This window comes from Diadema antillarum, unplaced genomic scaffold (genome assembly GCF_040938485.1).
Source record: "Diadema antillarum isolate AM-2024a unplaced genomic scaffold, OU_Dant_1.0 scf00000001, whole genome shotgun sequence".
NCBI classification, from domain to species: Eukaryota; Metazoa; Echinodermata; class Echinoidea; order Diadematoida; family Diadematidae; genus Diadema; species Diadema antillarum.
The window spans coordinates 6096140-6114358 of NW_027270890.1; the positions used below are offsets into that span (position 1 = coordinate 6096140).

General features: G+C 39.5%; 1 protein-coding gene across 1 annotated transcript; it reads right to left on the minus strand.

The window, feature by feature from the left end:
* Positions 1 to 36: 36 nt before the first annotated feature.
* On the minus strand, positions 37 to 17731 carry LOC139719553 (extracellular signal-regulated kinase 2-like). The gene is made up of 14 exons (XM_071630997.1): positions 17594 to 17731; positions 13837 to 13935; positions 12946 to 12975; positions 12390 to 12480; positions 10840 to 10970; positions 9669 to 9838; positions 8612 to 8809; positions 7916 to 8050; positions 6337 to 6442; positions 5410 to 5656; positions 3443 to 3547; positions 2477 to 2595; positions 1848 to 2015; positions 37 to 730 (listed from the first exon to the last, which is right to left on the minus strand). Exons 1-14 carry the CDS (start codon positions 17657 to 17659, stop codon positions 551 to 553), a joined length of 1845 nt encoding a protein of 614 aa, XP_071487098.1. The 5' UTR covers positions 17660 to 17731; the 3' UTR covers positions 37 to 550.
* Between the last annotated feature and the right edge of the window lie 488 nt (positions 17732 to 18219).

The following is an 18219-nucleotide window of genomic DNA, read 5'->3' on the forward strand; positions in this document are numbered from 1 at the left end:
TCTTGCCTCATCCTTAAAATAACCTTCACTGTCTCATGACCGGTGAGTGTGGAGAAGGAAAAGAGCATGTATCACAGTTTCACTTTTAAATGGATCTTTGAGTGATTTTTGGTGAACTGGGGTGAAAGACTGAACTCCCTAGATTTGGGGGATGTGTGGTTATATATACTTGATATAAATTGAGCACAGTGATATGGAATATATCTTTCCATAGAGTGATGTGCTGAAAAAAAGTCTCAACTAAAACAATAAGGAAAGCAATTAAGACGCTTCTTGAAAGATGGCCATAAAATGACACGTTATAGTGATTATTCACAGACACTCAAATGCTCATAACTTTGCTCAAAATATCTCTGAACTGTGGCATACGATATATCTTCCTAGACAGTACTGGAACATGAGATTTCCTACCCAAAATAATTCACTCAGTGCATTTGGAATGGTCCCTTCTGATTTCATCGATGGGCCTATCATATTTGCGTATGGGAGGATATCAAATGCACAGAATACACAATGGCCATGTTGTTTCTTATTGGGATACAGACATGCACTATCTGCCTTGTAATTTGGCCAAACCGCTAGCTGTTATTGTGCCGTGAGACTGTGAATAGCTGCCAAACTTGGACTTGGCTGAGCCACTCGCGTTTGCGTTCTTTAGCCCAAACTGCTTTCGACCGTACGAATGTGACTGCCTGCTCTCATGGGCTGACACCGGCCTCTGTGCTGGGATCTGTGGACAGGGAAAATGTAAGATAAGGCACTAGATGTTGTGAAGATGGTAACATTCACTAAAGCCCGCCACACACTATACGACTCACGACCTTGCGACTGACAGACTTTGGATCTGAAATAAACAAGCGGTGTTTATTCTGAGGATGCTGTGATTTATTTCGGATCCAAAGTCTGTCAGTCGTAAGGCCATGAGTCGTAGAGTGTGTGGGGGGCTTAACTGTGGAATGCGACACTTGTCTCACAACTGCCGAATAATTCATGATTTTTTTCCATTGCAGGGTTTGCAAAGCATCAGGCAAGGGCGAGTATTTGTACACTAAATCCTGTTCGAGCTAGCACTTAGAAGTGATACTGAAACTATTGTCCTGCAATGGCCACTGCACGAATATATCAACAATGAAAACCACACACTAACGAAAGAGTATCATACTTTCTGTGCTTGGCCGAGTAAGACGAATTTCGCATGATCACAACAATTGAGTGAGCACTGCAAACAGCCCACTGCTGCCATGGCGATTAAGGGCTTTGGCTGCAGATACCATGGTACAACGTAAATGGTGTAAATTACGACTCACGCAGCAAATTTACTCAGGCTACAGGACTAGCTAACACGAGGAAAACTTCTCATAGCAGAACAGTAACATCCTTGCAATATGCCTGCCTTGAAATGAAAGGTACAAAATAATCTTTAATACACATGTATAACAAGCCAAAAATTCCCACACTTTCATTTTTGGGCAAATTTCATGTCGCGGGAAATGTACGAAAATTTGCACGTTTTTTAATACTGTATATACCAAATATTTTGCGAGGCTTTTGATTTTCGTAAATTGGGTGCTATTCGCGATGTTATAAACATGAAAAAATATGATCTCTCATCCCAACATGAATGTGGCGTGCATGCATACTTAATCTCCGTTCAGCACTGTACTCTACAATCGCAAATTTAACCACTCACAAAATTGTCGGGAAGTCCCCATTCGCAAAAAATTAGACTTGCTAAATATATGGCGTATACAGTATAAAGTAAAATATTGTAGCTCTACCTCCTAAGCCTGTCCCATCCCTTTTCTCTGAACAGCAAGTACAAACTCTTAGTTCTAAGAGAGACTCACCAGTCTTGAGCTGGAAACAGCCAAAGGGCCAGCATGACCCTTGCTATCTCTCGTGATGGTGTTGTTTCGCAGACCAGCAGAGAATGACCGTGTTCGCTGGTGATGGCCCGAGGTTGGACGCTGCTGACCGTAATTACTTGTATGGTAGTTGTTTTCGGCGCCATTGTACTGGTGGGGAGAATATAGAAGTACAAATAAAGTTACATTTTAATTTTTTCTCTGTATTTATTTGTCAGGTTATCAATCAATTTGCATACCTCTCTCAGCATCTGCCCAATGTTCATACAGATACCCACTAACCAACGCCTGAAAGTGCATAATTATATCCATCAATTCACAAACTAAATATCTTCTTATGCAAATTTATATCATCAAAATACTTAAGCATAACTTAAAATATAACTAACATAATCATGGTCCTTAGTTATTTGATATGTCTTTCAAAAAAAGGTACTCATTTTCTCTTTTTAAATGAAACAAAAAAGAGACTTTATAATACTGCAAATATAAATCTGACAGCAGACACTAGATTAATATTTGATAGAATACAGTTCCCCTAGGCCATCAGTCCATCTGGGGCACACATTTAACTAAATCACATGTAACCTGAGTTTTTCTGACATACTTACGGCAGCAATGTTCTCAAGGCTACGCTGTCGGGTCAGACCCTGCCGTACAGAGGGCTGACTCTTGCTCTGCCCTGTGGGAGCAGTTAGTGGTTCCTTCGTGGTGCGGCCAAAGGCAACTCCTACACACACAATGCAGAGCGGAGAAAGAAAAAGAAGAAGAAGAAAAAAAAGAGCACAACCTGGTTAATTTTAATAATTTCGTGACCTACAACAACTTATCAAATCAACGTTCGGCTCAATTCCAGTCTTCTCGGGCAAACATCAAGACAAAATTTAGTTGCATGTGTCTGAAGTCTTCCTTGATCAAAAGTGCCCTCAAAATCTTTTTGCTTAACCCGTTGAGAACGAGTCCCGCGTATACTCGGGCAGGTGTCTATGGGAAGTGCGTGTTGTAGCAAAATCAGTCCGTCCTCAACGGGTTAAGGTTATAGTACAGCCATCTTAAACTAAATATATCATCTGCAGATTGTAAAATTGGATTGGTTGATTATAACTAACTCTTTAGAACAAGAAGGCTGTTACCTCCTGAGACATCACACTGCCATAATAATGCCTTTCTGGCTCTAACATGACCAAAATTAGCTTTCATGTTTCAGTGAGTGAAAGCTACAGTGACACACTCATCATAGTTGAATACTTAATGAATGATTCATTTGAATGAATACGCAAATATAGCTAAAATAATTTTATATAATATATTTGTGTAATAATAATGAATTATATAAACAAAAAAACAAATAATAAAATAAAAGGACAAATAAATCAAAAAAGAATAACAATACCACAAATTATATATAGAATTACAATAAGCACATTTCTATACTACTCTCACAAACAACAAAAATGATACGGACAATAATACCAGCAATAACAACAGTCACCCAAAGTCTGACTTGTTTTTTTCTTACTGAATAAAAAAAAAAAAAATGTAAATAAAAATGTCAGTTTTTTATATTCTGCCGTCACCTGCATGCAGCAAAGGGGAGCTAACAGTCTGGTGCAACCGTTTGCTGGGAGAGTTCCCGCTACCCGTGGTGAGGCCCAGCGGGGGCCTGTGCTTTCTTGCCTCAGCTACACACAGGGGAAGGGGGAAGGGAAAAGGGCCACACATCGCAGAGACCAGACCACAGCACATGGATGCACAGCAAACGGATGGAATACGAGACCATGGTAGGGCAGAAACATAACCCAACAAAAAAACAAAAACAAACAAACAAAATGGCAGAAGAGACCAGTCACTAAATCTATTCATGCATTATAGAACAGTGGCTTTCAACTCACATAATGCATTCTTTTTGCACAGTTTATTGAAAACAAAAATACATCTAAATGTGCGGTGAAGAAGGCAGCTGAAGTATAGAAATACTACAAAATTAAGGTCGCAAGTTTATCATTGCTGGGGTGACAAGACCTTGTACAGATCTGCAATTTTGGTGAAAATGACTTTTTTTGGATGAATGGTTAGATAATCAGTGAAGTGATGTCCTGTCCAAATTCCAGCTGTCTTACCCCCAAAATAAAGCCACCATGGCATGGCAAAGGAATGTGTAATCCCATTTGGATACAGTGCTTTGGCTGCCATGGTTTCTTGCTCTCCTGAACATTTGACATTTTGTAGATATGAGGTCTTGTCGCCCCAGCAACGATATGCATATTTAAGAAAAAGAATGCACAAGGGATACTAATTTCTAAAACTGCTTGAAGTAAATGTTGCAAAAATAGGCACAGTAAAGGGCAATTGCAAATAAAGAACTGCGTGCCATTTAACGACAGGTGGCATACTGCTTTGATTCAAATGCAGAAATGCTATAATGTAAGTGCCAGGTATAATGCAGGGCTGCTTTAAACCAGAAGAGTTATTTCCACTGTCAATGTACCAACTGCTTCTGAAAAAAAGTGACTTTATGTTCTGGTACTAACATCAGTATCTTGAGAAAAGTTCATGCTTTTCTCAGTACTTTGCTTTGCTTCAAATGAAAATAAACACCTCACTCAACAATTTGTAACTGCAGAGCATTAGAATAAATAGGCAAGAATGAAGTATACATTTCCATTTGTTTACAGTACCAAGAAATCAAATCTAGAATTGCTCATTTCATGATACAATAGAGCACCAACATAAAGCAATCAAATACCAAACACAAAATGCTTTACTCCCAGTGGAAAAGAAAAGACAAATGTAACAAAACCACAACAAACATTATTGCAGCTGGACATACAAATATGAGTATCATGACGAGACATTCTCAACAAAATGAGGCAGACTGGGAGTGGCTTTCTAAATAGGTGCATTCTAGTTATGGTCAAATGTGAAATTTAATTCAAAGTTACAAATAGTGCACTGCATCAACAAGTAATATCTAGATAAAAAGGTGCCCAAGTTTTAATGATTCAAAATAGGTTGTTTCTAAGATGTCATCCTTGTTGTTGTTTCATTACTATAATTTAGGGAAAGTGGTGAAGTCATTGTATAAAAGATTTCTTTCAGTTTGATTTGATTTGCATTATTTATACATACATGTACATATTTGCAGGAATGATTCACTTGGCAAAAGGATGGAATGAATTTCTTCCTTTTTTTTTTTTTTTTTTGGGGGGGGGGGGGGGGGGGCTAAGTCTTGCAAATTTCAACTCTCAATTCTTTCAAAGGTTTTCCTTTTTTACCATCATGGAGTCACAAACAGAAATGGGGTTATAGCGATAAAACTTGAATATCATAATGGTTTGTGATCACTGAATTGCTTGGTATTGTGACAAGTAACAAAGTGATCCCAGAGAAGTGATTCAGCAGAGTATATTACACCCACAGCATGCATTTCATTGGAAGACATGCATAAAAATGGTGGTAATGACTTTCACATCCGACAAAATACACACCGATAAATCACAATGGTACACAGTGAAGGAAGGTATCGTACTGCCAACATCCTTACCTGAGTAATTGGTGTAGGCACCACCAGCGGGTGCCGCCCCAGCCCCGCCCACTGGGTGTGTCCTCTGCTTCCCGCCCCCACTGTGCCTGCTGCTGGTAGAGTGGGATGATCGGGCCGAGGCGGTGGCGCCGTTGACGACGGGGCTGCCCTGCTCCGAGGGAGGGGTGGAGGACTGGCTGCCCCTCCGCTGGGCTACCTGGGCCTCTCTCAGCTGCTGTCGGTGTTTGGCCTTCTTCTCCTTCATCATCTGTCGGGAGGAAAAACCAGACGGAATGATGTATGGTGGTTGGTGGTACAGGAAGAAGATGGGAGGGAGCGAGCGATGGTGAGGTGGGGTCATCATGGACAGAGAAGAGTTAGGATGTGGGGATGAAGAAGGGGCAGGAAGAAGAATGTTAACCAAGGAAGATTTGCCCTGAAGATTCATTCTGAAAATAATCAGCACTGCCTTCTGGGCCATATGAATAAAAAAGTTACATTATCCATACCAAGATTAATAAGCACAGATTTCAAGTCTTTTTCTTTTTATTCTTTTATCTTTGTAAGATCTTTTCAATTTTGGATTAGATGCAATTATAACTTTGAAGTACAACTTTGAATTTTCTGTTTATTTCTGCACATGTAGAAGTTATCTTTGAAATTCACAATATTGCTAAAAGGTTTATGACAACACAAACATTATTCAAAACTTTATTTCCCTAGTTCGCTGTGACAATCAGTCAGATTTAACAGACCTTAACAAGGAGTTGGGTAACTGTGCCACTATGCACAATCTAAAATTTGAAACCTGCAGAATCCAGCTTTTGCAGATTCAGCCTACAGTAAGCAATGAGTTAATGAGACATGCATTTTAAATAACATGAATGACAGTTGCATCACAGCACAGACTGTACAGGCTGGATTGGCAATATTGACAGACTTTCCTACCTGATATAACTTTGACCGGTATTCATTGACCGAGAGCTGGACATCATCGTCCAGAGGAGGGACAACATCGTAGTCGAGTTGGATCTCCCCTGATGGATTCCTAAATCTGAAAGATAAACGAAAGACAGAAAAGGATACATTACAAAATGACAGTGTGCCGACTAATAAGGCAATCTTGTGGTCTTCGTGATTAAAGCCAATGTCCGTATCAGGAAATAACTTTAACGACTAACTTGCCATATTTCCCTCATAAGCCACATTAACGTCAAACATAGGAGTATCAACCTCCCAATATTTTCAAGCTTGACAGGGTGGCCATGAGCTAAATTACACCAAGCCTACTTTTTTTCCCTCTTCCTATTAAAGGAACATTGATGCTTTTCTTGACTACTTCCAAATGTACTACACAATTGTGAATTACATACAAGTATTGGTACCAGTAGTTACCACTGCCAAGGAAGGAGGTTATGTTCTTTATAGATGACTAAATTTGGGTTGTGAACCGAGAATTTTTTGGACTTCATGGATGATTTTCGATATTTTGGCAGGTAGGGTCAACGAACTTGGGAGTTCAAGCTACACAACATGCATGAAAGTGCGTACTTTGCTCAGGTGAGACACTGTGCTGCTTGAAGCTGGTGATGTAACAAAAGGCTTCTATATTGGAAAAATTGGGTCAACGAACTTGGGAGTTCAAGCTACACAACATGCATGAAAGTGCGTACTTTGCTCAGGTGAGACACTGTGCTGCTTGAAGCTGGTGATGTAACAAAAGGCTTCTATATTGAGACAAAAGGCTTCTATATTGGGAAATCTGGCGATTTTCAGCATGTATACGTATGAGTGGAAGTCACTGATCTCATTTGGAGAAAAAGATCAGTGGTGGAAGTGAGCTGCTTGGCAGAGGTCTGCGCTCTCCGAGTGCATTACTAGTTTATGAAAAATTTATTAGTTGCTGATATCAACACTTTAACTGTCTTGCATGCACACACAATGATGTACATGTCTGTAGCTACATGAATGCCTTTGCCAGGGTCAAGATCAATTGAGTGTGATATTGATTTCTCCAATACAACACCCATAGTGTTGAGTTACAAGACCTGTCTCTGATTTATTTGAGGACATCTACACAAGGTGTAGGCTGTTGAATCTTATTGCTTGCTCTCCTACATATCAGGTGGCGTATCAGGGCAATTACCCCCCAAGGGCAATCATCCATCAGCTAATTACTGGTTAATAGTGATAAGGTTAGAGTAAAGATTTGGGTTAAGGTTGGGTTTTAGGGTTAGCGTTTGGGTTAGGGTTAGGGTTAGGATTAGTTTCAGGATTAGGATTAAGGTTAGGGTTAGGGTCAGGGTAAGGGTCGGGGGTAATTGTCCAGGGGGTAACTGCCCTAGACCCATCTGATGGAAGTCTCCAATTACTTATGTGTACATGCATTCATACTAAAGTACTTCGTAGGTGGAATATGGAAGACTACAAACCTTGTACCATCATTAAAAAAAAAAAAAAAATGTTTTGCCAAGGGGTGCAATGTGCAAATTATGTGTACCATCTTTATACAGCTCTGGGGACGTACCTGGCTACATAGGGGTGTGAAAGAGCTTGTTTGGCAGTGAGTCGTTTGTCTGGGTTGAAATGGAGAAGTTTCCGCACAAGGTCTACTGCGTCAGCCGGTGCACCTGGCAAAACTTCTTCTATTGATTGTCTGTGCCTGATAATGAGGAGCATTATATGATAATAAAACTTTGGATCAGATAATTTATCTGGACAAGCAACAGAAAAAAAACTGCCACATTTCATACAATGTAATGAGATATCTTATTAAGAATAAAAGACAAAAAATAATTTGTATGCTGGAAGCAAGTACTACAAATACTTGATACTATAGAATGAAAGTCACTTTACATCATAAAGCAACAGATCAAAATATGATGATGAACTGCTTATCATTCCTGATCAAAATCATTTCACAAATCAACACAGTTTCTAATTAGTTCACTTCAGGCATATTTTGTAAATCTGGACTTGAAATAAAAGGTAAAAATGTACATTATCAACATTTTACACCAATATTCATGGAAAAGATTATAAGAACAGTTGTTTCAATATCTTTATCACTCTCCTCAGATCAGTCGGTTAACTTGTAGTGCACATTGCCAAAGTAAGGACTAGGTCATTCCGTGGCTCACTGTCCAAAGGAAGAAAGTGATAATAACTATAAAGATACAAAAATCAAAATCCATGTTAACGATTCAATACTGAAACCCCTTACCTGAGTTTTGACATGTCTACAAAGGTTGCTCCATAGTCCGACTGGATGGCATCTATGTCCCCCTTGGACGGTGGATCTATGATGGCCATAATCTTTTCCAGCTGGTTGAACGTTGACGTTCCAGGAAACATGGGTTTGCCCTTCAGCAACTCCCCCAGGATGCATCCCAAGCTCCACATGTCTACTCCCTTGGTGTACCTATCAATTCAATTCAATTCCATTTAATTCAATTCAATTCAATTCAATTCAATTCAATTCAATTCAATTCAATTCAATTCAATTCAATTCAATTCATATTCAATTCAATTCAATTCATTTCAATTCAATTCATTTCAATTCAATTCATTTCAATTTCAATTATGCAATAAAAACATTACAGGGAATTCATTGCAGGATTTCAACATATTTGAATGACGGTGCTTTAAATGTCAGGAACATGAAAAAGCACATGATAAATAAATAAACTAAACATACACACAAAGTCAAACAAGAAGAACAATCCTATAGAGGCAGGACATAAAGAAGCATGAAAAATTCACAACGACATACAAATGACCAACTCATTGCCTACCGATAATCATTACAAAGCAATAATTCACAAATCATGCAAGCCTTTCGTATTGTTTATTGATTTGTGAACACAGGTTAGCCTTCCTTTCTAAAAGGAGTATCACAACATTTGGCAAAGTTCACAGAACTCTGAAGAGGCTCACTACCTGAAAGAAAATGGCAATGTTAAATAAAACTAAATTGAATTGAATTTTATGCTTTGAATTGAACCGAACTGAATGTTTTGTTTAAAACCCTTCTGGCACTGCAACAGATCAGATCTAATTGATTAATTTTGTGATGATGTTTGTTTTTCAGTATGCTGCCATTACGAATGTAGATAAAGAAAGAGAAAATCATGAGAGTTTTACAACTGCTCTACCATTATGATTCTTATCATATTAAACTTTCAAGGCTTGAAAAAAAAAAAAGAATATGACACTGAATGTCGGACAAGACACCATGTAAAGGTTAATGCATAGGAAGTGAGGGGCTTGTGTCTGCATACCTTTTTGATGCCAGAAGAATCTCTGGGGCTCTGTACCATCTGGTGGCCACATACTCTGTGAGAGCTGGATTGTCGTCACTGAGAGCAGCGTCGATCTGAGTGATGGACCGCGCCAGCCCAAAGTCTGCCACTTTCACAAAGCACTCCGTGTCTAATAGAATGTTCGAGGGCTGGTAGCAAAACAGAGAAAAGGACGCAATTTGCAACAGTTTGTGTAATATGCTGAGCCATATGATACATACAATCAATTCCCCATAAGGCGACCTTGACGGAACCGAGGCTAAACGCATCAACTGTAATAAGCAATATTGGACTCCTGAATGAACAGAGGGATAACATATGTACATTTGTAAGGCTATGATCTAAAATTGGGACTTCTTATTTTCATTGACTATTACAAAGCCGATTATCTGATATTTGCGGCGTTGACTTACGCCGAGTTAACCGTATCTACTAGACTGGCTAAAGGATGAAAAATACGTTAAAAGGGATGAGATCAGAGTGAACAGCCTCCCACTTAAATGTAATACCCATTGCTGTACTTATGGGGAGTAAATATTCTAAACACATGAATCATGACATACAAAAATGTAACACTCTCAGCACTTGCTTCCTTTTACCCAATGGACAGCTCTGCAGTAAGCCATTTTGACACTCTAAATTTCCATTAGCACTTTATGTACAAGGAAGAGCTATCATAAGTGTAGAAGGAAGCAAACAAACAAACAAACAAAAACAGAGACAAAAAAAACAAACATTAATCATAGTAACCTATAGATGTAAAGGTAAATGCTCACTAGAATGGTTGATTCCAGACATTTATGTAATTTGAATTCCTGATCATAATACCCTGAAAATAACAAAATGAAAACTATGTATGCTTCAAGGAACCAACATGGGTATAAGGCATATCATTAACATAGTTGCTCTGAGGGTCAAGTTTCAATTACAAGGGTACAGTAAACTTGACATGTTGCAAAGTTGATCTTTACATTGTGTTGCAGACTGTACATACTGTACACTGTATTGCCCATCAATACATTAGCATTACCTTCCTCCATATCCTGTCTTTGTGGATCATTTCCTACATCTAAATAGTTTTGCTGCTGACCAAATACCAACCCTCTTGGGGCTGGAGGGGGCCAAAGTACACTTATTTCAGAGCACACACCTTTTGGTCTCTGTGGATAACGTTGCCGGAATGTAGGTACATTGTAGCATTGATAAGCTGGTACATGATGTAGCGTTTGTGGATGTCTTTCAGGATGCCTCCTTTCTTTATTACAGCATGCAGGTCCGTGTCTGAGGGAAAGAAGCAAACAAAATAACATTTCTTTCTATTTGCTGTGCAGGTTAGGTTTTCTCCATCTTTTATACTTGATAGAATTCTTCAACGTTTTTTTCCATAAACTACTTGGCATTAAAATGGCACACAAATAAAATATATTCTCAGATTTGATTAGCATTTCAAGTCAAACATGTGCTACAACTCCAAGATACTGTTTTTGAACAAATCAATAAAAAGTAAAATACAACAAGGAAAAGTAGAAATTACGCGGTGCGTAACATATGTCCCCGCCGGAAGTAGCATTTAGTGGCAAAATGTACAGGTCAAAAATCAAGGTCAAAGGTCAAAGAAGTCAAAGGTCAAAATTCTGTGTAGAAGTTTTGAAGCCCTCACCTAGTGCCATCACATAAAGCAAACGGAATCGAAATTGGGTTAGAAATGGCGAAGGAGTAGCATTTTGTAGCCAATGTACAATATAGGTCAAAAATCAAGGTCAAAGGTCAAAGAAGTCAAAGGTCAAAATTCTGTGTAGAAGTTTTGAAGCCCTCACCTAGTGCCATCAAATAAAGCAAACGGAATCGAAATCGGGTTAGAAATGGCGAAGGAGTAGCATTTTGAAGCAAAATGTACAATATAGGTCAAAGGTCAAGGTCAAAGGTCACAACTAAAATTTTGTGTAGAAGTTTCAAAGCTCCCATGTAGTGCTATCATATGAAGCAAACAGAATAAAAATTGGCTCATAAATGACAGAGAAGTAGCAAATTGAAGATTTTGATCACACACGGACGGACACACGGACGGACACACGGACACACACACGTACGGAGCCCGTTTCATAGTCCCCTGCTCGAACTCGTTCGGCGGGGACAATAATTTTGACTGTGCACATAAATCAATTCAGTACTCACATAAACCTAATATTATCTTGACTGCATGAAACTAAAATTGATACAGCGAAACCGTGTTATAGTAAGCTTACAAGGTACTGCAGTTCAATAATGAAGTGGCTTTGGCATTCCTGATTTTTCCGTTACTGTGTTTGGCTGCCAGACTTCATTACTACAAAGTAGTACGCTTACAATGTTATCATGGTACCAGTTGAAATGAGGTATTAGTCAGCAGTATCGGGGACACACAATTGTAATGGGGTTTCCCTGTACACACAAAAGTAACTTCGGTTCACAAATCTGTGTATACTTCATACCATGCACCGTCTTGATTATCATGGTTATAATGAAACTCAAGTTACAATGAAGTAAAAATTCAGGCCTCAACATTATCCCCTCTATATTTTTTCATAGTTTAATTGTTCGGCTACAATGAAATTTTGATGTAACAAAAGAATACTGTCGGTCCCGAGGCGAGGACTTCTCTATAACGGGAGTCCACTGTATCTTTCTTCAATGTCAAACCATCACCAGTTTCCAACTCACCCATGTATTCAAATACAAGGTAGATGTCTTTATCATTCTCCGCTCTCATCACATTGAGCAACTTGACAATATTCTTGTGGTCGCTGAATTCCTGCAAAGATAACACGGCAGAAGGATTCCACAATCATACCCCTGAAAAGGCTATTGTAAACAGGACTGACGTTAAAGACAAAAACTAATATTTAATCTGCATAAAATAAATACAACTGTGACAAGAACCTCAACCATTTGATCATCCATATTGGAAGAAAAGCCTTCATCAAAATATTCCAAAAAGAGATTATGCATACCTTTCATGTTGTCCAGTATCAACTTTTCTTTTTCTTTTAAACTACAAGTAAAAAGAATAACTTTGTCAAAAGTTACTAACACACATTACTCTCGTATCACATTAATTAATGTTCATTCAAAACAAAAAATAGGGAAAAAGTCAACAAGTCATCCATGCAGGGGAAATTGCCCTCACACAATTACAAAGGTTTTACTACATTACTAATGTTCATTCAAAATGAAGGACAGGTTTGGAATTTTGATTTTTTTTTTGTGTATTACTTACCTGTAAAAACATGATCTCTCTGAATGTCCTCTGCATAATTTGAAGAAAAAAGAAACATATACAATGTACATTGTATATACATTGTAGTTGTAGATGTGTACATATCAGAGATGGAGAGGAAAGCTTTTACATTCATACTTGATTTTTTTTCTGTAAATCACCTGGTTAATACTCCATTGCGGTGATTATAGTTAAAAGTTAAAAGTTTATTAACAGTTGAAAGTCAAACAATCTGGATTCTCTGAGAAAAGGCTTTATTTCTGCAGCCCCATCACTCTTGAATGCTCTTCCATTGAGAATCCGATCAGCAGAAACCACTGAAACATTTGAAATACATCTGAAGTCATATATGTTTGCATCTTGCATTGGTTGAATATTTGTTGAATTGCTTTACTACTGGGCATTTATATTTCTATCTCTTCCTTGTTCTTCAACTTTCATCTGTATGTACAACTATGCAAATGTATGTTATTCTCTTTATATGTCTCTCTGCGCCTCAGAATAGGCCCCTACTGTAGATCAATGGCGCATTAAAAATGCTGTACTTATTATTACTTCTTATTACCACACACAAGAATACTCACATTCCTGTCTTCAAACCAATAACTGCAATTGTAAGCAATAATTGCATAGTATACATCAGCTCCATAAGAGTAATAAAAGCAATGTGTTTGAAACATAAGGATGTTACGAAACACTGCAGATAATACAGGCAGTAAACTACCTCACACTTACGAAACACTGCAGATAATACAGGCAGTAAACTACCTCACACTGACAGATAATGCCAAATACATTTATAAGTCACATCTTAATATTCCCTGACCTAGAGGGGCACAAAGAGCCGTCGCACAATTATCAAAGTCTGATACCATTTCATGCTATTCCTACCTGAGCATCTGTCTGATTCCTGAAAGCATCAAAAATCTTCTTGAGGGCAACCACCTCCCTGGTTCTTCTGTCAATGGCTTTCCAAACGATGCCATATGCCTGCAAGAAAATAAGCCACAGGTCACAACAATGTAAGGCATTGTAACAAAGTACCAAATGTGATACCCTTAATCCTAATACATGACAAGAAGAAAAAGTTAGATATTACCATGCACCTCTATATCAGTATTAAACCATTATCTGAAAAAAACAAAACAAAACATGAGGTTGGCATACTCAAGAACTGCACATTGATAGAAGAGTTACATTGTAGATACTGATTAATATCTCCATCACACAAAATACTCCCAGAAATTAAGAGTCCACCCAGGAGAGAGAATCGTTGACTTTGAGTTAATTATGTTGTCATGTGGCAGCTCAGTAGTTCTTGTGATGTTTGTTTTGTCTTGTTTGTTTGTACTTTTTTGATCACACACTTTTACCATTACATGTATAGTGAGGTGCCCGCACCTCGCCAGGGGCCCGAATACCACCACCCTGTTTAATTTTGTTACAAGCGCACTGAATCAAAATTTTTGCCCGGGACTGTGTTCAGTATCCCTTAAAAAACATGAAACTTGGCAGGGTCACCACAAACAAGCAAACTGTGGTGAAAAAACGAGCATTTTTTTGCGAAAATTTGAAATTTATATTAGGAATACAAAGTATCAACACAGTCACCAGCACGCATCTTTTACGTGCTTGTCTATGGGAGCATCACGGTCACCCACACACGTCTTTTGCGTGCTTTACCTATGGGAGCGCGGATGGCGAGTTGCTTGCCCCTTCCTAAGCGCGCAACTATTCTGCATCGTTCGCGTTTGAGGACGATAGCTGCAAGTATCCGGAAACGAACAGTGAATTTGTGGTTCCATTGGAATCTTCAGCATTTTTCCTGTACATGTGAGTGGGATTTGATAGAATTTCAGTGACGACTTGTGATTCAAATTTGCATAAACAATAACCATGGCGAGGTGCAGGTCACCCAAGCATACATGTATTTCCTGGGAAAGTTTTATTCAAAAGGAAAACAACAACAACAACAAGTGAACAACAAGTCTGAAGCTGCTTATGAATACCACCTAGGACCTGTACGTGCTGTATGGAAGAATCATTAAACACCCAAGCATATGTATGGTCAGGTTTTAAGTATGAAATATGTGTAAATAGAACATTGCGCCTTTCATGCATATTCCTGGGGGGCGTTTCATGAAGGAACTTGTCGGATAAAATGTCCGACAAGTCAATTATATCCGACAAGTTCAGAGAAATCAGCCAATCAGACTAAAGAATTTCTCAAAACTTGTCGGGTATAATTGACTTATAAGATATTTTATCCGACAAGTTCCTTCATGAAATGCCCCCCAGGGGGGCATTTCATCAACGAGTTCGTCGGAGTTTTCACCGACAAATTTGCTATCAGCCAATCAGACGCAAGGATTTCATTAGCTTTTAACAGTTGCCAGTGTAAATCCTTGCGTCTGATTGGCTGATAGCAAATTTGTCGGTGAAAACCTCCGACGAACTCGTTGATGAAACGCCCCCCAGGCCTCGAATTAACCGACGGCCACCGACGGCCATGGCCGTCGGTGCCCCTCTCGTTGGCCGCAATGCCTTTTGTTTTTTGATCAAAGTTACGGCCAAAAAAAAATGTGCCCTTTTTCTTGGGGCCGTGGTGCCCTTTTAGAATGAAAGTTATTATTTATGACGTATCACGCGGTATGATATGCCCTTTCTCAAAGTCTCTTTAATAAGCTTGAACAATTTTCCTGATCTCAAATATCATCAGTTCACTCGCATCCCAATATATCTGATTCAAACTCAAAGTATCTTTCCGAGATACGAGACGACGTGTACATACATGTACGCCCGACCGGCTTTTACCGTCCCGACTGCCTCCGCAGCGCAGCGGCCGCGAGAGTTACTAGCTAGGCAGCGCATATTCAGATAGAGTAGTAAAGAGTGAACACCAAGTTCACCAAGAAAAAAAAAAAATCCCACGATGCCAAGGTGTGCCAGACTGGGGAATGGGGAGGGGTGGAGAGAGAGAGAGACCAATCAACAGAAGAAACCGCGCGTACTGGCGCATTCTTGGAGGTCATGAACTGTCTGTCACAGACTAATCAATTCACATGCGCGTGCAAATTCCTTTGCCATGTGGTTTTGCCAGCCAGCTGTCGGAATGTGCTTTGAAGTTTCATGGCAGCCTGGCCTGGCTGGCCTGAAAGGGTGTCGAGTTTCAATCAATACCTACTGTTGTTTTATTCCTGTTTTAAAAAATGTCGTTTCACCTGATAGAAACGCGGAGATCGGGAATGTGTTACAGCTGTAGGGAAGAGGTTTTTGTTGTGTGTTGCACTTTGTGTGTGTGTGTGTATGTGTGTGTTTGTTTGTTTTTCTCGGTTTGTTTTTCTTCTTTCTTTACTCATAAACACCAAACATGCCCTTTCCAATGTGGCCTTGGTGCCCCTCTGACTGACCCAAGTGCCCTGGCCTCTTGGAAAAAGTGCCCTTTTCTAAATGGCCTTGCCCCTCCAAAATCCTATTTCGAGGCCTGATATTCATATCGCCAACGCGCAATGTGCCATGCAAAGGTTGTTTCAAAAAACTAAGGAAGGAACGAGGAGAAAGGAGATGGACTCGGACATAGAAAAACGTCTTTTCAAGACCATGGGATCAGTCTAGAAATGAGCAAGTAAACGGTACTAATGAATAGATAGGAAACATATTATAGTATGAATATTAAAAGTAATCCTATTGCTGGTGAAATACGTAACTTAGAGGGGCAAAAATTTGTGTTTCTCATTCATTGTACAGAGACAGCATTCTAGATCTGTTGACTCAGGGGCAGGGCACTCCCACATTGATACTCTAACTGTGTCTGTGTACAAGGAGCACCCGGGGTTAGGGGACACTGTGGCCGTCTGATCGGGCTAGGTGCATGTGAAGTCACTCTCTTGCCAAATTGGGTGGGTTCTGCCTGCCCTGGGGCCTGGGCCAAGGCTTGGGCAGAAAGGGGCCGGGCCGGAGATTGATGATCTCATCAGAATTTCTACTTCTAGTAATGTCAGTAATATTAAACATTAACGTTACAGGTTCAACTTCGGTCGTCTCACGACGTTCAGCCCAATACCCAGTAATTTTAAAAATATTTATTATGCCTAGAAGAGTTGGCTTTTCGATTGAGAGTTACATTGTACACACCACATTGCCATTAGCCTTCTGGCTAAGTTCTGCTTCCGCCTTCGTGCTGTAGTAGACCTATGCATCTTTCTCTCAGCTCAGTCTCACTAACATTGTTAGAAAAGTTACAGTACACTAGTTACTAGTATACTACTCACTAACATTGGACATCTAAAAGTTGGTAACAGTTGAGTTATACTACTACACTAGTTTTTAGTCTCAGCAGCAAAGACCAAAGGATATAATAAAATGTGTATTTGCAATTGCCGTACCACCAGTCTCAGTGGTCCCAGCCAGTCCGTATGTACACATCGCATGCACTGGAACTGGAATTCAATCACACACACGCGCCGCGGCTCCACACACAGCTTCACAGAGAGGTATAGCAGCCAGCAGCCATCACTCAATCGGCACCCGGATCAGCCGGGCAGACAATCTTTACCTCTCCGCTCTAAACGACAAATGCCCGTGAACTATCGCGCGATGTGACTGCTGTAATCAAGGGAAAATAATTTCAAGGAAGTAATATACTTACCCCTTTTCCAAGACGCTTCTTGATTTCATATTTTGCGAGGACATGCTCTTCTACTTCAGACGTCATTGTACTGTCAGTTCAAGATGAAATATGTAAAGAATTAGGAATTCATTTCCAGGTCGAAGTCGGCAATCAATTTGTAAATAGCTATTGCCGCATCACTTATGAGGAACTACATTCCTTGAATTTCAATTATTTTGTTGTAACAGCAGAAAATCACATATAAAGAGAAACGTATACGGCAAACTAATTCACATAATCGTGAAAAGTGCTGGAAGGTTTTTATCTTTGAAATATAGAAACTATTATGAAAGAAACAAAGTGCGCATTGATATTTGGATGTTAATCGGTTTCCGGGCGCAACTGCCTTGTGGGATACCCCGGGAGCACACTTTCTGATGACGTCAAAAAATTGTTTAACCCCAATGCCTAGGCAACGCTCCTTGCCCGATCAAAACGTTCCCGGACCGTTGTTCAATCATGCTAGCGACTCGGGTAAATTGGCAAAAACGGGTAATTATGGATTATTAACACATATTGTGCACCACATGTCTACGAACAACAGCTGATCTAAAGACTCCGGACAGTATCAAATGTAGTGCGGCGTTATGATTTTAAACGTGTCA